Here is a 24306-nt window from a genome sequence, read left to right on the forward strand (position 1 = left end):
AGTTTTGTTTTCCTTCTTGGTTTGGACTGGGGATCTTCTATTAGAAGACTTCTTATAGATTATAGATTTATAGTCACTCAAAGTTCTCAAGGTCTAAAGCCTCAGTGTAGTCCTCGACTTGTTGGAAAGCGGTCCCTAGAGGTTACTGTCTGTTGCTAGGTGAAACAGGGCACAAAGAGAAAAATCTTTGTGATTGCTGTGGTCACTAACAGACTCCCACAGTCGCCTGTAATTTGCATGGAAGATGGCAATTTGCCTGCAAACAGCTGTAAAGACCAAGCAGTAACAAAACTTGATACGTAAACTGGAAACAAAGACTCGAGCTGTGCTTTCACTTAAAATGAACGCATTTCCAAACATGTAACTTTTACTTTAACTGCAAACTGTCATTTCAGGTTCGCATTGCACTAGCACTTAGCGATTGGTTGGAGAGTAGTTGGCGTTTTCTATACAGACTACAGGTGATGACGGCAATCTGCCAGCAACCAAAGCAATCACAAGTAGATTTTTGGTGTACCGCCATTTAGCTCTTTGTGAAAATTTCGCCTAACTGCCAGCAACCTCCAGCAAACACTTGCCAACTACAGATTGGGAAATGCAACTTTTTTCTAGTGTCCCATGGTTAGTAGTGGTTCACAAACTGGTCTCTAGAGCCTACACAATTAGGGCTTTAGCAGTCAATTTAACAGCGACTGACATCAGTCAGGAAGGAATACTGTTTTTATCCTAGCAACAAGTGGTTGCCAGGTGGTTGCCAACCAGTCTCTAGGCATGTGTGATCAGGGCCCAGCATACTAACCTAATGTGAGCTAGGTTCTGCTCATAAGCAGGCTACTGTAATTAGCAGGCAGCTTGAAGAACAACTAGAAGCCTTTCAAAGCCTGCTCACCAACACATTTCCAGTATTATATCAGGAGGGTCTATGAAGAACTATTTCTGTATTTAATTCAGTAGACAAACCAACATTCACACCCACGTAAATCTCCAGCTGCATGGATTTGAAAGTGAGCCAAGGTTAACTATGTGTTAGCAAATGATCTCTGAAGTCTACAAATTATTAGTCAAATATTTATAAATCTTCAATAATCTCTAACTTATGCAACTTTCGAAATCACGCTGCACTGGATGTGTTGCGACATATAAAAATGTGAGTCAATGAACTGTAACGTCATTGGAGGAACTAAAACAGCTAATTAATGAGCTCAAATGAATTAAAAACTCCAACATGATCTGACCTTAATGTAAGAAGAGGACTACTAAAGACACAAAACAAAAACACAACTGCATTTCTCAGAACCAACAAAACCAATACGGACTTTGCCCTTGTCGACAAATATGGGTGAGGTCGGCGGAAAATTTAACCGAAACTTCTGATTAATGTTCAGGATTACATGATTCAAATGTACACAGCAACGAGGACTATGTTATAATCCTACACCTGTGAGTCTCCGTCTGTTATGACGACATAAAGGCAGTGACCTCCTGTCTCATTCTGATAAAAGTCCTTGTTGACCAGATGAAATATAAAACCTCACCTTTTTCTTCAGCAGCAGGTAAACATTGACTTCAGATTCAGCTTTATGTTTTCCAAACCTGCGCTTACTGGAAACAAAAGTCTATTCGCTTAGAGCTTAGCAGCTAGCCTTTATTAGGAGTCCCAATTCTTTTGATTATTGGCTCCATTGTCAAAAAGTTACTTTACTAATAGAGTTTAACAGCATGTCACATCGATTTTAGGAAGATTAAGTCGACTCCTAGCATCCAAATATCAAGATTTAACTCTAAAGCTCAAATCCAGTTGATTTCCATTTAACTAGAACACATTTTAGAAGCAAAATGCCAAATAATTAAATGATAAATAACAGTCATTCAACTCTGTAATACCCCATTTGTTGGTTTTCAAACATATAGCGCTTTTTAATCAGTAGTTTTCCATTCATCATTCATAACTCTGCAGTCATTTCACAGCCCAGGTTTATTGCACATTTCCATTAATTCCTCACATCCATTCACGTCACTGCAGCTGGTTAAAATAGTTATGATTAAACACCGTAATGTGCACGAAATGTCAACAATGAATTTAATTAATGCCTGTGTTACATGTACACCGTGCTGGGTGGATTTTCTTCACTGGCACATCCCGGTCAGCATGCTGAGTGCTGTGAAACACTAAGATAAGGATACAACTTTAAATAAAAAAGGGGCATTTTCAGTGTTTGTACTCTGTGTTTAGGTTCAAGTGTCCCATCATCCCACTGCAGCGCCCACAGAGGCATGTGTCCACACATTCAAGGTTTATGGAGGGCGACAGTGAGGCATCACTCCCTGACCAGCAATCTATTACTCAACTGAGCCCTTTCCCTCAGCACTGCCTCCAAATTACATTTCTGCTGTCGAGATGCTTTTCCCCTCCCCTCCCACATCCGCGGGGTTGTTGTTTGGACAGGTTGCCTACTGATTCCCTTGCTGCTGCTGTGATTGAACAAGGATGCGGTGCATCTCTGAGGCCACACGGGGCTATAGGCTGCATACCAAACGGGCAAGCAGCATGCGTTTGGAGAGCTTTGGATGAGAGCGCCATCAGTGAGTGGGAGGGAGGGAAACCCCGCACAACACTGCACTACAGAGATCAGACATTCAGTGCAGCAGCATGGAGGAGCTTTGTTTCAGCACCTCAGGCATCAGCAGTTAATCTGAATGTAATTGTGCACCAATCTTAAACACAATATGACTCGCGCTTTAAAGGACGACAGTTTGATGTGTGAATCTCCATAATTCTTTAAGACATCTGTGAAAATATGAGTAAATGAACAATGCAGAGAGACGTTGTTTAAGAGGCAAAGAGGGTTCCCTACAGAGGCGGAGAATAACAACTAAAAAAAAAAGGATTTCAAGTTTCCAGGCTTTCTAGGAAACCGCAAGCACATTATGTATTTTTAGCCCCAGCTCATTCATATGTCTCATTAACAGAGAGATGAAGCTTGAAATATTAGGGACTGCAAGTATGAGATATTTCCAAACTGGTAAAATTACAAGAAAAGACTGTATCAAAATAAAATCTATCACTAACCCTTCTGCAAGAAATCAGTTCACTGTTTGTTTAAATCTGTTTCAATATGGTAAAAAGCTGTTACAAAAAACAAAACTATAGACTTTATTTAGCCAGATTTTATGTCTTTTGTGTGATTTTAGGCCCATTGTGTTAAGAGAATATTCAAATATTTAAAAAATAACTGTTAAGTTAGACATGTGAGGGTGAAGAATATTAATGCATGACATATTGTTATTACTCGGCTCATATCAAGTTTATTTTGCCTTCCTAAAGCTTCATGCCACCATCTTCCAAATCCATGTTCTGCACTCCACTTAAATTAAATCCATTATATTAAAACAGAGGTGAATAAAACTGACCATTTGAAGAGACATTGACTTTATGTCCTCTCCTAAACTTCTGGTTTCACTAGAGCTTTGTGTGCGTGTTGCTGTAAAGGGAGGGCAGGGTGAAGAGGGAGAAGCGACAGGAAGCCATTTCACAAAGAAAGTCTTGAACACATTACTATAAATTTAGTCCTAAAGAGGAAATTTTAAGGAAAACAAAAGTCACACAAAGGTTAACATTGCTTTAACTGCTGAGCTCATATCCATCCACTTAAGGTCACTAATTACGGTACTTCCAATCGCTCGATGCAGTCTAAACAAGGCTCATCTGCTGGTCGCTTTGTGAAGGAGATAAATGGAGGAAATAAACTCGCTGGTGTGCAGTATGCATTATGGTGGGTGGATATAGTTCCATTAACTAGTATACATTAACCCGTTCCACTTACCTGCCCCAGTGACAACCGTATCAGTTACTGGTGATCACATGAACGGGACTATATGACGATACAGCCTAGAGATCACCACATGTTGTTTTTCACCCACAGACATAAACATGAATGTTTGTTTAAGACACTTTCTGAAGACAGAAGCCATGGCCATCTTTTATATACAGTTTATGGACAAAGCCAAGGGAATGAATTAAATATTTTATGGATACAGCAAGTCAGGTGTGAGGCTTAGCTACTCTTCTTTTATCCAGCACTATAACCTTCAACTTGAACATTTTATCATACAGCCTAAGAAATCCTTACTCCAGCTTACTCCCACAGTTCAAAGACATGTAGTTAGTGACGTTAGTTTAACTGGTGATTTTTAATTGCCCATTGGTGTGAATGTGAATGGTTGTCTGTCTCTCTGTGTTAGCTCTGCGACAGGCTAACAACCTGTACAGGGTGTACCCCTTGATTCGAACTATGGTAGCTGGGATAGTCTCCAAAAACCCTCCCTCCACTCCCTCAGGACCCTGAATCGGTTAGGCAGACAAGAATGGAAGGAAGCGTAAGAAATCAGAGGACTTTGGCTCTCAGACTCCAGAAAATATCTTCACATATTTTCTCATGTAAAAAAAATAGAAATGATTATGAGCACACCAAGTTTAGATTGAGGCTTTAAATGCTGCACTGAGCAACATTTTACCATCTTCCCAAAGAAGCTTCACCTTCTTTATCTGTAACAACAACAAGATCTCACAGCTCACGACAACGCTGCGAGCATCAACCACAAGCGCAGCATGAGCTAGTCAGATACTGCAATCTAGACAGCTACAGAAAGGTGGTGCAGCTGTCTAGTTTGCTTTTTGAAATACGACTTTGTAGAAAGTATGACATATTTGTGGTATAATAGTTTTGTCTCAAGTCAATCTGATACAAAGAGCCACACCATGACTCAAACTTTAAGCAGAGGTTTTGGATTTGCAGCACACAAGTATCAGTCTGGCACATTTGGCTGCAGCCTGCAGTGTCTGTCACAAGAATGCATGTGCGAGCAAATGTATGTGCACACATACAAATGCACGCACACACTCCTCTATCCTGTGCCGGCAGATCCCGGAGACCTCTAATGCTGTGTGACTGCAATCCCCAGGGATTCTTTCTGCACTACTGGATGAGCTCCCCTGCCTTTGTGTTAAGACATCAGGGAATCCCTACATTCGCTTGCTTCTCTCATTCTTTATTTGCCCATTTGTTCCCCTCACAACCCCCACAGTGGGTGTGCTGCATGAAGGTTCGGTTATCATCACCGAGGTACCCTGCTCGAGACTACGATACAACAGCCTCAAATGATAACCGCACCTATTGCTTAGAGGAGCCGAATGAACCAATTTAGGGAAGCGTCAGTATGACAAATTACAGTACGGCAGGATAATTTCTTACACTGCAATGGCTTGTTGTTTATGAAGGAAACAGCAGTGTACATTTTGGATCTTTCACATTGGCCTTTAGGGGTTCATAATAAAAATTATGCAATATATGAGCTCATTAGCTCAGCAGTGTTGTTTAAATCTACTCAGTGGACGGGGCTGACAGATGAAAACGTTGCCAGTTCTCGTCTGAATCTACTTTGTCAGTGTTAAGTAGCCACTCTGGACAGCAGCCAACCCTGTCTGAGGTCTAAGAGCCACTTGGGAAAGTTGAATTGGGCTTTTCTATTTTCACATTATACTGGCTGTTAAGATGTAACACTTGAGGCCAAATAAGAAAAGTAAATACAATTTAATTATGGATCAGCCCACATGTCTGACCTAAGGAGCAAACTTGCTCCTCATTTCAATCGGTGCTTCAAATATTTTTTTTTTTAAATCAAATATTGCAAATTCAAACAAGTGACAAATTAAAAAAGAAAAAGAAAGAAAAAACTGTTATTTTGATTACACGAGAAAGAAATTAAAAGGGTTTTTTTCACCAGTTGTGTAAATATCATTAGGTGATTTCTTGTTGCTTGGATATTTCAAAAAGTATTCAACTTCATCCTCTCTAAATCAAAAATTATTTAGCACTTAAAAAAAAAAACCCCATCTACAAACAAATAATTCACTCTGGAGCCTAAATCACTGATGAAAAAATGAACTATTCTTGAGTGAAAGCTCACTATTACGCTGTTGATTCAGACAAAACAAGGCAATCAGAAAACATCCTTTTTGCCACTTTTTCCTCAATTTTCTGTCATTTTGTATCCCGAAACAAAAACACACAAATATGCATTTGAGTCACCGATGATTACTCCACGGCTGAGGCCCCAAATTGATGGAAAGCCAACCAAGCATAAAATATTAATAAATAAATCCTGCATACATCATGTTTTCCTGTTGGTAGCTGAGCAGAGGTTTTTTTTTTTTACATCCTGCAGCTGACAACATTTCAACCACCAAATGGAAGAAGAACTTCTCATTTCTGAATCACCCACATGCACCTCTGCTCATCTGAAGCAAAACCCACCTCTGAACAGCAGAATGAGGTCAGCCTGTTTCTTTATCAGCGCAGCCAGAGTACAATGAGCACTGTGTCACACAACCAGCCCAGCCTCCATACATTCAGCAGCATCCCGAGGCCACTGCTGTGCGCCTGTCACCTTTACGGTGAAATCCCCATGAAAAGACCTGGTGGGATATCCTGGTGACTCCGCGGACAAGGTCATCACTAATTAGGCTAAAACTCGGTTTATTTTAAGAATAGGATGAAACAGCCTTGTTACACGGTCACTTCTTGTCACATCAAACCCAGCTCAGATCACTTGATCTAAACACGCATTGTTTGTGCTTTATTTATGTTTCACATCATCTTTAACAGCTCTTCGGTCTGCTGGAACAAGTTCAGCAGTGCAACACATTCTCAACAGGTTATTAAATTAACGAACAGGTAAATCTACCGTCGAAATCAGCGGAGGCAAGAAGGGAAATACCAGCTTTCTGCTGCAATGCACCTGCCCAAACGCGCCTAACTTTAGGTAAGAAGCGGGGCTGTCTGGACCCACTGATGTGTGCTGAGTCCTCTGAGGTCGTGGTCGTGATGGTGGACGGAGAGAGCCCCCTCCCCTCCTCTTTCGTACCCGCAAAACAAGGAAAAGGCACAAATAAAACATCAGGAACTGCGAACAAGCTGCACTGCTGACCATATGTGCCGTATGCAACGCGCCGGTGTTTCAGCGTCCCGGAGCGCTGCCGGCTGACCTGCAGAGCGGCGGTGTCTTACCTGGTGTGCTCGCCTTTCACGGTGAGGGTCCGGAGGGGGGTGAGCACGGCCGGCTGCGGAGTCAGCCCGAGAATCATGAACCGTGTGAGAGCCTGTCGGTGCGCCTCAGCACCGTCTGAAGGCAGAGATCCACAGCCAGGGTGTTCCCGACAGGAGGGGGCGTGGTGTGTGTGTGTGTGTGTGTGTGTGTGTGTGTGTGTGAATGAGAGAGCCAGAGAGAAAGAGAGACAGAGAAATGGCTCTTTTCTGACAATGCGACATTCATTCTTTTTCTTCTTATTGTCCGTATAAATTAAACTTTAAAGGGCAAGTCGGTTCATAAAGCGCACACTGCAGTGCAGATCTAGGCTGAGGGAAACTCCCACTTGTCACTGCTACATTATGTATTATGGATTTCCCTGCTGGCATCCTCTGGGAGTCTGTATTTCTGTGGTAATGGCCGCAGGAGATGCCTGCTGTAGAGTGACTGTTTATTTACTAATCTCACGAAGGACTGGGAGGGTTGATTATCTTTGGATAAAACACACAAATCAATATTAACAAGGCACACAACTTGTTTATGTCTGTGTGCCGCACACCTTTTGGTAAACAGTGCAGGAGTCTGAAATAAAAAGGATTTCTGGTTACATTTAAAATGTCAAACACAATCTGACTCATCCATCCACACACCAAGCAGCTGTATTTGTCTGTTTTTGTTCAACACACTGAGCAATCAGCCGCAAAATGGAAGTGAACTCTTTAATATAGTAACTCGTTAAAAAAACAGAACACCTACTGGGATCATTTGAAGGGTTAGAGATATGACTGAATAATAATTTAATCAAATTAAAAATGTTGCAACAAATCTGAAAAAATTAACAAATGCTTTTTGCCAGTCTGTGAAGCTGGGGGTCAGACACCCACCTTTACCCACAGCCCAGCCTTCATTGCTAGGCTCAGCCTTAGAGATGGCGCCGAGTAGAGTCGCTGCTCATTTGGCTCAGAAGGAGCTGCTTGAGGTGGTTCCCTCTGGAGGTTTTTCAGATATTTGCCCAACCTGAAAGAAACTCTGGGTTAGATCTAGAACCGACTGGGAAGGTCATTTATCTCATCTGGCACTGGAACCCCTCGGAATCCTGCAGGAGGAACTGGAAAGTGTTGCTGAAGAAGGGCGTCAACAACATCCTGTTTACCCTGCTGCAAAAAGTGACCCAAGGTCAGATAAGAGGAAGATAATGGATGGATGCTTAGCCATCATACCATTAAGCAAATGAAAATAATGCAGTATGATTGTTTTACAAGTAGGCTACAGCAAAATCCTATATGTAAAAGTAAAAAATGATCAGTCTAATAATTGTTCTAATCAATTAGATCATTTGGCTTTTGTGCAATCTTCTTTGTTTCTCCCCCAATACTTGTTCTTAAGTTTTATCAATGAACACCAAACAGTTTAACACACACACACAAAACAAAGTTGTGTGTAGTCTTTTCATTCCCGGTAACAAAGGGTAACACTTGGCTCAGAAGCATTGATCCAACTGTGTAAAATACACTTTCTGGCAATTACAAGGAACTTCTCCAGAAGGCTTTAATGCGCTGTGGTTGGGGAGGGGAGGCTTAAGAGGAAAACGCCAGGATTTTAACATTTTATCTTTATTTTAAATATCTCATTATGTTCTTTGGAAATCATTGTCCAGAACTTGGAAATCAATTGATGCTTCCTCCCTATCAGAATGGCACTTAATGCACAGATGAGAGAGAGAGAGAGATTTGTCTTGTGCAAAACAACAGTGATATGTAGTCCATAACAAATCTTATACTGAGTCTCTCTCAGTCTATTAAATGTAGAGATAGGTTTGACCAGGGCTTCCTGCCAGTCATCCTTTATAAATGCTGTTTAAATCCATTTCACTTCATTTATGGGCAACATTTGGCAGCTTGTTTGCATCAGAGGACGTGAGTAGAGAGTGAAATGTGTAATGGTGTGTGGGATATTTTCAGCCCTTTGGACCGGAGCATCATTTAAACACCACAGCTTACCTGAGTGTTGTTGCTGACCATGTTTATCCCCCCAAAAAAGAATAGTAATATAATAAGTATAGTCATTTTTCTAACATATTTGATGAATCTTAGTCATCCTAAAGGTTTCACAAATGTTTTCTCCTCTTGTGTTTCTCAGTATATTTCTTTCTGTGTGGCGCTTCTGTGCTAAAACGCTTTTGTAATGTCTGAACTGAGCCACTGAGAGGCGATACAGAGAAAACAGAGTCCCGCTTCAGGCTGCGGGTCCAGCTCTTCTCTTCGCTCGTCATCCGCGAACAAGAGGAAGTGAACAGGAACAATAACAGCCGACACACCGGAGACCACAAAGAGGGCAGGCAGCAGTGTTATCTGTGACGGCAGCGATGGAGGAGTATAACTCTGGAGAGGAGGTACGGCTTTCTTTATGAGCGAAGTTCATCCAAAGGTCCGCAGCCAGCAGTAAACTTACAGCTAAATTACCTAGCTGCTAGCTTAGCCTGTTAGCTAGGTGTGGTCCTGTTATCAGATTTATTTAAGGCGATAACATTTGTTTTAATTTAACCCAGCCTCAAATACAATGAAGGGAAAATGTGATCATGCAGTTAATCATCTGATATTAATATTAATAACAAATAATACAGCTTTCTCTATCCTCCTGATGCAAACATCCTTCATTGTGGTGCACTGACATTGCTTTCCAGGTCACAGGGATAGGAGACGAGGAGGCACAAATTGGAGAAATGAGAAAAGCCTTCAGGGGTGTCCAACTCCAGGCCTCAAGGGCCGGTGTCCTGCAGGTGTTAGATTTGTCCTTGATCCAACACAGCTGATTTAAATGACTAAATTTCCTCCTCAACATGTCTCGAAATTCTTTAGTGGCTGGTAATGAATAAATCATTGATATCTAAAACCTGCAGGACACTGGTCTTTGAGGCCTGGAGTTGGACACTTCTGTGGTTTGGTCTCAAATCTCCATTATACAAAGCAATAAATCCTCTGCTATACAAACAGGAAGCGCAGTAGGACAAGAACTTCCTGCTCTCATTAAAAATAAAATAAAATGGTTATTAGTTACTTGCAGAGGTGAGGGCAAGCTGACTCATTTAGTAATACTTAGTTTAACTGTGATTCAAAAATGTAATTCATGCAACTTTAATTTCAAAGCAGAATGTCGACTTTAATGAGAGTTCAGTGGTGCGTTTATGGGCACGTTATTTTAGAGAAAATACACACGCATATAAAATTACCGAAGCGTGCATTTAAAAACAAAACAAAACAAATGAAACATGGACTTGGATTTTTATGTGATTTATTTAGGATGATTTCCAGTTCAGATTATTTTTACTCAGATTAAAATGAAGTCTTTAACTTTCTTTTTAAACCAGCCGCCTATGACATCACCAGGTTTAATCAAAATGTACTTTTTGAAGTTTTCGCCAGTGAATTGTCAGAAAACAAATAAAACATCCAGGATACAAATGCACGTCTCTGTTCCTCTGTGTCATAGGAGTTCATTTGTGCAGTTGAAACTATGACGTATCCTATGATATTGGTGTCAAAGTTGCCTGTAAAACAGATTTTGGTTTGAAATTCTCACTTGTTTTTAATCTCGTGTACTGGGAAAAATATGATGAATTAAAAAGGGCCAAATTTCAGCCTGCCCTGTGTACTTCAAGGACCTGTAATGAGGACTATTTTTGTAGCATGAACATCAGATTTCGCATCACTTGATTAAATATACGAAAATGACCGCACACAAAATCTGTTGATGTTGAGGGATTCAGGTGGAGGCAGTGATTGAACATTCATGGAATAACCCGGATCCTCTTTGTGCTTCTTTTAAAACTGATCCTGCAGGTCGGCTTTAATCCCGATGAGATCAGTGTCTCGGTAAAAGAGGTATGTTCTCTAATCTTTGGAAACATTCATAATAAACAGTATTTTAAATGCAATCAGATGGATGGATGACTTCCTGTTTACTGATTTAATCTCAGTGCGTTGAAGGCGTCATCGGTGGAACAGATTATAACCAGAGTAAAGTCAACCAGTGGACGGCCAGTATAGTGGAGCATTCACTCACTCACCTGGTGAAACAAGGTCGGGCGTTCAAATACATAGGTGAGCAAGTCCCTGTGTTCGATAACGTGAGCTTCCAGGACATCAAGCTTATTTGTAGCGCTTGTGTGTGAAGGTAAGCGTGTGTTTGTTGTAAAGCCGCTCTCTGATCTGTCCCAGTGAACTGTACGATCATGCAGAAGAGCGGCGCTGGGCTCCACACAGCCAACTCCTGCTACTGGGACACAGCCACTGATGGTGAGACACTCAAAAAAACAAACATTATTTCAAAATAATTTAAATCCAATATTTTTAATTGGAAGTGGCACAAATGATAACACATTAGAGTGATGTGCCACTTTTTCTCCTCCACATCCAAGAGGAGAAAATAATCAGTTTTATCTAGTGATTTTTTTTTTTTTTACTGATTTAAAACAAACAAAAAATAACCACAACAGTCAAAATACAGAGGTACTCAATCACCCACAGCATAAAATAGAGGAATGATCTTATAATAAAAATATAAGTAGATGGCCGGACCAGCATAGACCTGCCTGCAAGCAGATGAAATCATAATGAAACCTAAACGTGTTCTTGTAATTATTAATCCCATGGAGGAAATTAAAACTCCAAAAATATTTTCAGCACATGGAACAACTTAACTGTTTGATCTACACTCTGGACTTCGTCACCAGTTACTGGACTTCTAATTTTTTCAGACTTTCATTAAAACTGAAACGTCCCTGTCGACAGGGAGTGCTCCTAAAGAAGTTTCTGGGACTGCTTCACCCACGACCAAGGTTCATGGAGAAGAGGATAAGTTAAAGGCTCAGTTTCCCACACATGGATTAAGCCTAATCTTAGAAAACTTTGATTATGATTGCCATTGAAAGAAGTTTTTAGTCAAGGACTAGGCTTAAATAGACTGGAGAGACTGATCTTTTATTCTTTTCTCTATGTAGCTTAGAAGTTGGTGAAGTTGTGCCAGAAACCTTCTTTCTGTTTTTTGTTTTCAAATGTTAGAATAAATCACATTTTCTTGCTATAATGCAGAATCTCCATTTAACCTAACATACACAGAAGCTGGAGAACCCACACAGGCTCAGAGAGCGCCCAGAGAGGGGGTGAATTCAAACCCAGGACCTCCTTGCTATAAGGCAACAGTGCTAACCACCACACCACTGTGCTGCCAACTTGGAGCTATAATTGTGGAAATAACAATAATAATAGTTAATATCCGTGTTTGCATTTTACATATGACACTGTTACATTTTGGATTAAACCGGGTTAATTAATTTATGAGAGGTGGGTTGTAACACCCCCCAACACTCAGACCAGATTTGCCTCCCTTATGTTGATGCATGGTGCCATGGTTGTTGGTCAGTTTTTTTTTTTTTTGATCTATTGAATAACTTGCCCACAAAACTGGTTTATAAATGGAATCATAAAAACATGTATTTCATGTATGATTTGGAGTAATTTCCTCTGCTTGTCTGTGGGTTTTCAGGGAGCTGTACTGTCAGGTGGGAGAACCGCACCATGTACTGTGTGGTCAGTGTGTTTGCTGTAGCTGTGGCGCTGTGACAGCCCTGCGCCCACCTCTCCATCTTCGAACACTGTCATGTCTCAAACTTTGCTTGAATGACACTGAAGATCCTCTGATTATATACCCTCTGATAGACGCTGACCTACAAGTATCTATTTCTCCCTGCAGGCAGGAACAACAGTTTTGGTTTGTGAGTTGGCAGCCTGTGAATACGTGCAGGTCTGACAGTGACAACATGTTGTTTGGTCTGGACTGGAGTCATGATCTGCAAACAGACCTGTTTGGAAAGTACTTTTCAAACATGCTCAGGTGTTTTCTTTGGCCCAGAAGTACCACATGTTGACTGTATTTTTTTTTTTTTCCTGTTGTGTAAAAACAGATGACTGCTCTTTGTGTGCAGCAGGAAGTTTACATTTGTGTTTTTGACTGAAATATCTGAACATTCATTGGATTGTTTCTTATTAAATTTAGCACTGATATTCATCCCTCAGGAAAAACTATTTTAATTTTTAATTTTAATTGATGACATTCCTTCAGTCTCAACTGTGCTTTGTGCTGCTAATTAGAAAATGTTAGCATGTTTGCAACTTTGTCTCCTTCACTATGTTCCCTTAATAGAAACTGAACTATGACTATAAGAAGCTTTGTATGTTAGAGAAGCTCTGTTTAAGTAATCACTACAGTATACTGTATTTCTACTAGTCTATATTAATATTTTAATAAGTTATTGAAATGTTTAGACAAAACAACAGTGTTTTTCCTGTGATGCATTTAATGGTCAGTCCCTGTAACCAGGATTTTTTTTCTTTTTTTTTTTTTTTAAGATCTTCTGTATTACTGTTGAGTTCAAGACTGTTTTTGTTGAATTTTGTCCAATAAAGTCCTTAAAGATGTTCCACTGTGTGTTTTCGTGAGCACTGATAAAGAAGCTGAAGGCCAACACCTTTGGATGAGAGGATGGATTTAACCAGTGTTGGAGTACAGCGTACTTGGTTTTTCACTCTAGTTTCTGGTCTCTTCATAGCACCACATTTGCTTAAACTTGCCTTCAACTCAGTGTAGCATATTTTTGTATACCACTTGGAGCATTGTGTATGCATTTCTGGCACTGCTCTGGAGTGATTCAGAGCGTACCTGGCTCAGAGAACTTTTCATATTAGTCATGTGGGGTTCCACAGGGCTCAATACTTGGGCCTCTGCTATTGGGAAGGATGACTGCTTTATTCAAATTTGAATTGAGTGTCTTGAGAAACTAAAAGCTTGCATGGCTCTAAATCTTAAGCCTAAGTCTTAAATTTTAAGAGGTGATTGTTTTTGTTTCTGATGTCACCGGTGGGACTTACCCTATGGCACAGTATGGATAGCCTACTGTCACAAACTTTTGTTTTAGGATGGACAGCGGCTTTAGACCGGATGGTCAGATCAGTGCAGTGGTGAAATCCAGCTTCTTTCAGGTGAGACAGTTGGTGAAGATTTAAAAAAAACAAAAACAAAACATTGTTGAAATCTAATTTTAAAACCATAATCCACATCTTTACCATGGGATTACTGTAATTCTTTGTATGTTGGTGTTAGCCAGTCCTCCCTGTCTCATCTTCAGCTGGTGCACAATGCTGCCACACACTTTTTAACTGAAACACAAGTTATTCTCAACATTTACGTCAAATTTATTTTTATTTCTGATTAAATATCCTGATTTTCTCTGTGTCCACCTCCAACCCACTGAAAAGAAGTCTTTTATAAAGGGTGTGCCAATGCACCTTTGCTAAAGTAGATAATTAAGTAAACAGTGGGTGCCTTTAATTTGCATTTAGAGCATCCCACTAGCCACACAGATCCCTCCCAGGTCACTTCAGTAAGTCAGGATAGAGCAAAATTCACTAGTCATCTGCAAACGAGGATTTGCTAAAACAGGCAGTTTCACTGATCAACCACTAGAGGTCAGCACAGATTCACATTGCGTGACAGATCAAAATAATGCAAGACAATATTCACATATAAATATAAATTTAATTTCTTTTTTTTTTAAAGTACGACTTCATATTTTCAGTGCCTCCTTTTGTGTCTCTATATGTTTGATGTGTATATTAATTTTTTTTGGCTTAAACAGTGCTTTTCTTATTTGTACAAACATAAGAAGCATTCATGTGATTCCCGAGGTCATCATCTCTCTGCAGACACGTTGCAAAAAGTAGTTAGTGCAAAAACAACCACAATCACATTCTCTCTCTATCTCTTGCTTTCTTAGTACATTAAAGGTTGAAATAAGAATAAATACTTTTAACAGTTCAAAACACAGACTCTTTTTCAGTTAGATACAGTAAATGTTTCGCGTGCACTCAGTGTAAATTTTCCAACTAAAGAGACAGACAGACAGAAACACAGTTGACAGACATAATAGGCGAAAATAAGAAAAGGAAAATGCAAATACATCCAAACAAAGCACATCACTGCAGCTGCTGCTGCTCAAAAAATGAACCAACCACCAAAGTCCTTTCTTTTTTTGTGTAAACGTGCAAAAGCCATTGGGAATGTCCGTGCTTTACAGTAACAGTATGTCTGGCGATGGAACAGGCTCTTTTACAACGCGTGGCGATTAACATCTCATCATCAAACACGAGCACATCACGAAAGCAGCGCGTATTAATCTTAAAGCTCTTATTAAGGAGTACAAAAGCATAATTGTGGCCAAAAAAACTAGCACGGGGCCGGCTCTCCCCCTCCTCTGCAGAGTAACCAGTTACACCTCGTCTGAGGCTCCACACATGCACGCCTCCATGCCAAAGAGACACTAAATACAATCACTTCAAATGCATTGGCTCCTTGTGATCAGTAAATGCAGCATATACGTGGACACGGTCTCCGAACCTAAAGAAGAGAGTGAGGTGATGGTGCCTGTGGGTTTTTTCTTGGTTTTAAAGGCTGCAGGATGAATTGTTGGCATGTAGTCTGATAAGACAGGCTGCGCGTTTACAGCAAGGATAGCTCTCACGTTAAGGACACATTTGCTTCATGTAGAATTGCAATGGATGTATGAGGGATCCATGTGGCACTTAAAAAGATTAAAGAAGGTTAGATAATGTCCTCTTAATGGCACATAAGAATAATTCTGATGCGTTAAACGGTGCAGGGTACACCGTGTCTAATGTCGCCATTTATTCCACCTCCTATGTTGCTGTCCATTTCGTTCGGCGTGTCGAAGGTGGTGTCATTGAGCATGTCATACGTCGTGTCGTTAGGCATGTCGTCTGTGCTGTCGCTGGCTGTGTCGTGGGGCCGCTGTGTGGCTGGCTCTTTTGGCGCAGATGGGGTCGGGGCCTCCTTCATCATGGGCCGGTTCTGTGGAGAGCCAGAGCTGCACATCAGGCAGAGAAGTGAGGAGCAATCCCAAAGGCCCTGGGTCATGCTGGAGGAGAAGAGCCTCCGACATGGGTGGCAGAATTGGTAGAAGACCAGCATGAAAAAGATGGCGATGGCGTAGGCTACCAGCAGCTGCAGCACCAGCAGCGGGGCACAGATGAACTTGTAGATGTCTGTTTTATAGATGTACCAGAGCAAGAGCAGCGAGGCATTTTCCACAAAACGCAACATGTAGTACACGGCCATGCGATACCAGTTCTGGGACTTGTTGATGAGGTCTGGGTCACTGAGTTTCACCTGCACGGCAGACCAGCAGAACATGTTGATGCCAGCGTAGAGGAACGTGAGCATGCAAAGCACGATGGTGGTTCCCACTCTGGTCAGAGTTTTTTCTATATTCTCAGGGAAAGGGGAGTGGCTCTGCCAGAACAGGATCCAGGGGTAGAGGAAGAAAACGAGGAAGTTCAGCAGAACCACGGGCAGGATCCAAAGCTGGAGCACCGAACTGAACAGGACCAAAACCACAACGCGAGTGGCGATCTCAAAGCTTCGCCACAGGAATATGCAAACATAAGCCATAGGCCGGACGTCCACTTCATAGTCATCATATTTGATCTTGATGGCCAATATGTTGCAGCGCAGGGCTCCATACACAATGGACAGGAGGGAGATCACCATCAGTGTGCCTGACATGCAGATAGAGACAGAGTCATTTTTTTTAAAAAGTTGGAAAAAATAAAACAAACAAATCTGCCTATAAATCAGTGAAAGCACGTCTCCAGTTTAGGATACTTTGCAGCTCATTCCATGTAAACACTGCTTCGTTCCTGAAAAACTCTTCTACCAAGGTGAGTGTGTACATGAAGTACTGCGTTGCCAGATTTCTGAGAGAAAAAATATGATAATAGAGCTTTAAACTCACCATCTACTTTGTAAGGTACATCTGCTTAACTGGTAATTAAGATAAATATCTCAATCAATCAATCAATCAAAGCTTTATTCGTCACATGCAGGTTGCCCTGCAGTGAAATGGGACCCCCCCCCGACCTTACACATATAGCACAAACATTACATGCAAACATACAGGTCGGAGATTGGTAGAATCAGAGAAAAAACATTGAAATGTACACTACAATGGGGAAAGTACAAGAGGAAAAAAAGAGACCCCAACTCATGCTATGCTTCCATGGTAGGACAGCATGAGAACAGGAAACAAAAAAACTCCTCTGCACAAAAAAGCACATAAATGTCCACAGCACAACATTGTGAAGACATGACAAGCCACAGGGGTGGGTGGGGGGTGAGGAGTAATCCGAAGCGAACACAGCAGCCGCCCTGCACAGCGCTACCATTCCAGCGCGGCACACAGACCCGCCGTGTTCCCTCGCAGGAAACAAGCATCGAAGGCGTTGGAAAGGGAGGGGGGATGAGTGAGTGCCTATCAGTGTAAGTCTAAGTGTATGTGTGCGCGTGTCCATAGTTCAGCTGTCGCATGCAGCAACTCAATTTAGGCATTCGTACACGATCAAAGCAACCTGCTGAAGTTAAACTAAGCATCAGAATGGAGAAGAAGGATGTTTGCGTTCGTTTTTCAGAAACCGCTAATCTACTGGGATTTTCTAACAACTGTCTCCAGGGTTTACAGAGAATGAAAATAAGAAAATATCCACTGATGACTATGAAAGCTGTCACACAGTGTTATCACTGCAGTGACGTTGGAGCACTGACAGAACGTCTCACTCAAAGACAGATATGACAGGCCACTGCAGACTCATTTCACAGCTGGAAGAAAACAGACGTCCTGTGCATATAAAAGAAGCTTGGTATGAGTTTAAATTTCTGCTGTCAAAATTACTATGTTTTCTGTAACATTCGAGAACAGTAATAAGGCTGACATTTTTAGTTTATTACAGGATAGACTGAATCACAGGGAGAAGTGGATGAACCTTCACAGACATGATACCATTAACTTGGCATTTTCTGCACGTGAAACTAATCTGTGATTAGAGATTGCTAATTGAAACAAATCAAAAGCAGACTGAAGGTGTAGTTAAAGCTTTTTCCCCTAGGTACACAGTATTAAAGTAACAAGGCACAAAGCAGAGATAGGCCTCTAAATACATACAGGCCTAAAGTTTTAGGTTATTTCTCTATTTATAAACCCAAAAAGGTTAAAAGAAGAACAACATATCACAGTTTAATTACATGCAACATAATTTTATACAAACTAGTTTTCTTTCATAAAATATTTTACACATGCTGAGCCATTAACATCCCATTTAACACTTGTTACGGCCCTGGGCCTTGGAGAGAGTGAGACTACCCTTTTGTGCTTATGCAGATCACAGTGTGCCAGACCTCGCGGACGATTGGCTGCCTGGAGATCCCATGACCACTCCATGACCAATTGACTGGCTGATTGTCTGCACCGGGGAGTATAAAAGGCTGAAGATCCTTCACACTATGGTGAACTGCTGCTCTGAGGTGAACATGCAGTGGCCTCCTCGTCTGCTTTGCATGTGAAGCTTGTTTGTTAAACCTGTTTGCTGTGTTGCTCTTTGTTTAAACCTGGTATACAGCTGAACTTAGTTTCATTAGAGTTTTGTGATGCTGGCTTGCCTTAGTTAACCCTAAGCTTTTACTCTTGCCTGTTCTTTTCTGTTCTAAAACCCCTTATTTACTCAGATTTTGTGAGAGGGCTGGTGTATGTTTCTCCCCTCCTGTCGCCTAGCAGAGGGGGTCGTAACAACACTTCAGTTACTTTAGTTGGTTTATATACAAATTATGAGTGAAGTTAGACGGTTGTTTCTTCATGTGTTCACAGATCGATTTCAGAAAGATTTTAAAAAACAAAACAAAAAGCTGTTTGTGCTTTCCATGTAAGTGAACAATTTACATTCGCAAGAAAATAAAGATGGGATCTTAAATTGGCGGTATGAGTATAAATGACTATAGCAATATGGGACCATTATTTTAGGACAGATTTAAAATATGTAATTTAAGATTTTCATGTTCGGGCTATGACACAAAATAAGACTGAGATATTTATAAAATCTTTTATTTTGACCCAATTCAAAGACCAGATGTCCTAGTTTGACTGTTTGAACCCTTTACTCGATTTCTCCCAGGAATACTCAGGAATAGACCTGCTCACCCCCCCACTCCACATACACAGAAACACACACAGCCTGGCTCCCTGTTGGCAAACAGAATCACCATTTTCCATCTTTAGTATCAGAGAGGCGGTTACATAACACCACTTTGACTCATGAAAACATCCATTCTCTCATTTCCAATATCGCACTTAGCTGATCAGCCCACATTGTAGAGGACCTGTGACGGACTCTTAGCAGAGCCGGATGGGTGGATGATCCATAAAACTGTCCGGTCCCACACAAACACACGCTTACGTCATACGTGCTCCCCTCACCTCTTCCGATGGACACCCCTTGTTGCAGGACGCAGATGTAGAGCTGCAGCGTGAGCTGGGGGGCTGATCCCAGGAAGGCCTGAATGACAGAGGTGCGGGCAAAGGCCGCTCGGTGCGTAAACAGTTTCCCCTCTGCCTGCCCAACCTGCCGCTCCACCTCCTCTGCCTGACCCCTGCGGGGCATCTGCTTCTTTCTCGTGATGCTGACATAAGGCTCCTCCACGCGGCCCACGCTGCCGTAGATGCAGAAGGCCTCCAGACACCTGAAACAGGAGAGGAGATGAGCGTGTGCATCGGATTTCATCCACCTGATGAAAGTTGGATATATTGTACTGTCTCATTAACAACCCTCTAATCTAATAATTCAGCACAGTGTTGTAAAGGTAGTTCTCTTTATTTAATTTAGAAACACTGACCAGCATAAGGCAAATGAACTGTGCTTATCTTTTAATGGCCATAACAGCTCTTTAAGGAAAGGACTCATTTTCCTTCTAAGGTCGATTTAGTCCATTTCTCTGCTTGCTGATTATGTAGTCTTGTGAGTTTATGTGAGGTTGTACTTTACAGGAAAAATGCTATTATTCAGAGCTTAAATTTGATGTAACATAAAGTTTATTACTGTTTATAATAAGTATAGCTGAAGAATACATATAGCTTATTCTGCATATTAATTCAATGCTTGTTGCTCAGAATTATGAGCAGCTACAGAAGCCCAAAGAGCCAGGGGTAATTTTCATATGATCCTCATTTGGCTATCCATTATCTGTGTCAAATGAGGCCTCAATGACAGGACAGAGTCATGTATTGGCAAGTGCGACTCTAAAAACACTGAGGTGCATAGAGCGGGCAAAGCGCCAAAGGTTGAGGCAGCGTTGTCCTTGTCAAGCAGTGCTGATGCACAGCCGGTAAACAGCAAGTCGCAAGGATTTAGCCACAGGAGTGCTCAGGGACACACCGTTTATCAGCATGACTTACACTGAACAGACGTGCTTAGTGAACGCCTCACTGAGTTAGTAAAAATAAACGACGTCATTCAAGGGTGAATATCAGTCTCGCGCTCTGTCTCTGCAGAGCAAAGCATGTTGTCGGGAATACCTGAACACCTGCAATCCCATGTAACTATTCGACTATTGGTGATGCAAAATCCTGCAGATGTTTTCATTAAACAACAGAATTGTGAAAAAAATGTGATCACAGCGCCAGATGGCTCGATTTCACTATTTTTAAAACTGCAGCTCTCCTGGGATTTTCACCGCAGATGTCTCTAGAGTTTACTCAGAGACATCTGAGTAAAAAACAACCAAAAAACCCATCGTGTCAGCAGCAGTGCTGCAGACGGTGATGCCAAAACGGTCGGGCTGGATGGAGATAAGAAAAAGGTTACGGTGACTTAGATAACCACTCTTAACTGCTGAGCAGAACAGCATCTTGTAGTGAAAAATGAGTCCGATCCTGAGACTGAAGCTGAAGATGTCAGCTGAATACAAAAAAGCTGTGGCTTTTCTGTTGGGGGAGGGGTGGTGTTGTCTTGTCATCTTGGCACACTTTGGGCTCATTAATATAAATTAGCAATTGTTTCAATGCCACAGCCTATTTTAGTGTTATTACTGGACATGTGCAGCCCTTTAGAGTTCAGCATGTTTTTATGGCTGCTCCCAGCCTGTCACAGAGCAAAAGCAACCTGGATTCATTATGAACATCATGATGAGTTTAGTAAAATGTCTGTCAAGCTACCAGATCTGAATCCTGTAGAACAGCTTAAAGACGTCGTAGAACAGGATCCTTTAGCTGACAAAACTCATGAACTTATGTAACAGGATCATGTAAACAGCTGTTTACAACACTCCAGGTCATATGATGAACTGCTGGCAGAATGATAGTCATATGCTTCAGTCACTCGTGTGTATTTGAAATCAGCATTTGCTCTCTTTTGCTCGTCTTTGGTCTCCACCAGCTCGCGAGGAAAACATCTGCTTTGGATTCATATTACAAGTGACCCAGTTCACTTGGTTATTTCACGTTTCTTGCTACGAAATATAGCAGTTATAACCACTATTTTTATATCCCCGATGACAGGTTGGGACACGTCACTTTATAAAGACTTCTGATGCACATCCAGTCATTTTGCTCTACAAGCAGGCCTGAAATACCACAGAAACTGCTCACTTCACAAAAGAAAAAAACAAGATTTCTCCAAATAAGCTTTCAAGAGTTAAAAGGTCATTTCACTCCCAGATCAGCTCTGCGTATTTGTCCCTTTAGCCTATGAGGCCTCTGTTCCCATTCATCTAGCAACATTTAGATTTTTGACCTGTAACATTACTGCAGAGTCACGAGTATTTAAAAAAAATGTTATTGGAGGTTTAAATACATCTTAAGGATAATTTGTTTAATAATTTTGCATACGCCCATTTAAAAATCCCACATCTATGCAATTTTTTGAAGCTTTTGCACTTGTTTAAGTTGTACATGAGCTTTAAATTATTTCGAGTTGCAGAAAAGGCGGAAGTAGACTTCTGTTATTTTGACAAACTACTCTTCAGCAACACTTTAGTGTTAAATAGATTAAAGAGCACTTCTCTTTAGGGCGACAACAGAAGAAATGATTACACCCAACGCAGACTTGTGAGAGATTTGAATACTTTCTCTGATGGTGACACACATCAAAATATCAGAGGTGTTGTTTTGGGAAGTCAAGAGGAGGAAGTGCTGCTGTGCTGTCTGCAGCAGAGAAAGAGAGAGACATTCCCCGGTCTGCTGTCAGAGATAAGGAGCCAGCAGTGACATGTGCTATTCTTAGATCTGGTCTTCACCGAGGAAGGATGTAGAGGTCTGAACAGTAATCATTTGAATGCAGTCGGGAGGGTAGGGAGGCTGTGCTGCTCAGTACGACTCTATTCACGAGCTGAATCATGAGGAGGCATAATTACCGTATGTGTGGCTGCAAATACTGGTTGTTTAGATTGTCAGGATTGCCTGTCACAGTTGTTATTAATATGGTCTATTAATTTTGGAAAATAGCAAAAGCTTGAATTGAATGAGGAAGATTAGAAAAACACCCATGAGTTTAATCAACTGCTCAAATAACCGATCTTAAAAAATAATTACTTGTTAAATCAGCTTGTTTTGTCCAACATGATACATGTTCACAGTTGAGAAACCAGTTGTGCATTTTAGCTCAGAAAGGACTTAAAGAGTGAGTGATAAAAACAGATGTGGTAGTATGAGCATGTGGAGTTGCACTTCCATAGTCGTCATCATCATTCATGGCATGAGTCTGACCTTTAGGTCAAATGAAAGATAGGATTTCCCTCTGAAGCCTTTCTAGGTTTAAGTTACAAAAACAAAAGTCTATTTCGATTTTAATAATGGAAACACCTTTAATGCTTAGTCTTTACCACTGCAGATCAGTCGCTGGGTTCTATTGTTTACTTCCCTTTGGGCAACTACTAAAATGATTTGCGTTTGTGATGAAACTGCTGATCAGTTCCCAAATGACTAATCCAAAATTTCTGGTTTATCGAACATAGGAAAAAGAGGAGAAATGTACCAACCCATAACATAACCAACTTTGAACTAAGACAAGAGCAAGTCTTCCCATTTCATCACTGAATCACACACATAGTCTGTAAATCACTCTTCTGTCCATCTGGAAATGAATTAATCAACCAACTGCAAACCATGAGTGGGTTTTAATGAGTTTACCAGAGTCAGATTTCCTGCTGTTTGTATGTTTGATAGCAGTTTCATCTCTGTGTGTACAGCAGGGATGCTTTCTATGTACAGGATTGGGCTCAGGCTTATACAAAGAGGAAGACCGGGCCTATTATGATTTAAAGGTTTCTCCGTGAGTGTGGAGCGACTCCAGTTAGGCTTCATAACGATGATTTAATGTCCTTTCAGTCAGAACAGTCATAAATCAGCTTTGCCCGAACGATCATGGCTGAAGGTGATCAAACTGGTAGAAGACCTTATTGTACTGTAAGTGCTTTGGCTCAGCAGCCTGCCAGCTGTGTATATATGTAACATATATCGATCAACAGTGGCAACATTGATCAGCCTTTTGCTTCCGAGCTGAACAACACGGACATACAGCACATCATGCGCCAGTATGTATGGAGCCAACCAGACAAAAGGCGAGAGAAAATGAAAACAACAGCATGTGCGCAATGCATTCATCGCACCATCTGTAAGCAGCTTATGCGCTGGCAGGCCTGGCATGTTTTTAAGAGGAAAAAAAACATCCGTGGGCACGACACCTGTGGGAGGTAAGAGACATGCCCTCGGCAGAACACAGTGGACACTGTGGATACAATGGGATCCAAGCTCCTGTTTGACAAACGGAGGTAAACATGTCAGCACTGACCTGACGATGGGACCGAGCTGCAAGATGTGCAACAGCAGAATGAGCGGTCTGTCTCTGCTCAGGTCCCGGTGGATGAAGGTGAGGGTGAGCTGCACGAGCACGGACGGTACGAGCGTGAAGAGGAGCGTGAGCCCCTGCCAGATCTGGTCTCCGGCGGAGCGGTACGTGGAGCTGAGGTACAGCGCTGCCGTGGTCTCGGCCGTGAACAGAGACACCGACACAAAGATGGAACTGGGGAATCGCATCCTCACTCACTCCGCCATTTGGGGAATGCGGCGCGCTGCTTCGCTCAGAGTCTGCACGTCCATAACGAAACCACCGAGTCGTCGGTTGGAGTGTTGGAGGAACGCCGCCGCAGGAGCAGCAGCTTGTCTGCGATATGTGAGGCAGGCGGGACAGGTTCACAGCCAAGTGTTGTCCCGGGGAGAGACTGCTGGGGGCGCAAGAAGCGCTGCGCTCTCCAGTGCGCACTGAAGCGCCA

The 24306-nt window shown here is 41.7% G+C and overlaps 3 protein-coding genes across 6 annotated transcripts in view; 1 reads left to right on the plus strand and 2 right to left on the minus strand.

Annotated features, from left to right (window-relative positions):
• The window catches only part of sytl5 (synaptotagmin-like 5), a 48200-nt gene extending 41002 nt beyond the window's left edge, over positions 1-7198 (minus strand). For all 4 annotated transcript variants that reach the window (XM_085384914.1, XM_085384913.1, XM_085384912.1 and 1 more), the window contains exon 1: positions 7068-7198. The gene's annotated coding sequence lies outside the window, so the exon portion shown is untranslated. The remainder of the gene's footprint in view (positions 1-7067) is intronic.
• A 2146-nt stretch (positions 7199-9344) lies between these two features.
• On the plus strand, positions 9345-13101 carry LOC146650962 (dynein light chain Tctex-type 3-like). The gene is made up of 5 exons (XM_085385279.1): positions 9345-9478; positions 10926-10967; positions 11063-11186; positions 11304-11381; positions 12631-13101. Exons 1-5 carry the CDS (start codon positions 9452-9454, stop codon positions 12705-12707), a joined length of 348 nt encoding a protein of 115 aa, XP_085241405.1. The 5' UTR covers positions 9345-9451; the 3' UTR covers positions 12708-13101.
• A 1234-nt stretch (positions 13102-14335) lies between these two features.
• Positions 14336-24306, minus strand: xk (X-linked Kx blood group (McLeod syndrome)). The gene is made up of 3 exons (XM_085385152.1): positions 23826-24306; positions 19460-19722; positions 14336-16715 (listed from the first exon to the last, which is right to left on the minus strand). The coding sequence occupies exons 1-3, from the start codon at positions 24068-24070 to the stop codon at positions 15787-15789; spliced, it is 1437 nt and encodes a 478-aa protein (XP_085241278.1). The 5' UTR covers positions 24071-24306; the 3' UTR covers positions 14336-15786.

Source organism: Rhamphochromis longiceps, linkage group LG16 (genome assembly GCF_057381845.1).
Source record: "Rhamphochromis longiceps isolate RC_006_pf linkage group LG16, R_longiceps_female_GT1.1, whole genome shotgun sequence".
In the NCBI taxonomy this organism is placed as follows: domain Eukaryota; kingdom Metazoa; phylum Chordata; class Actinopteri; order Cichliformes; family Cichlidae; genus Rhamphochromis; species Rhamphochromis longiceps.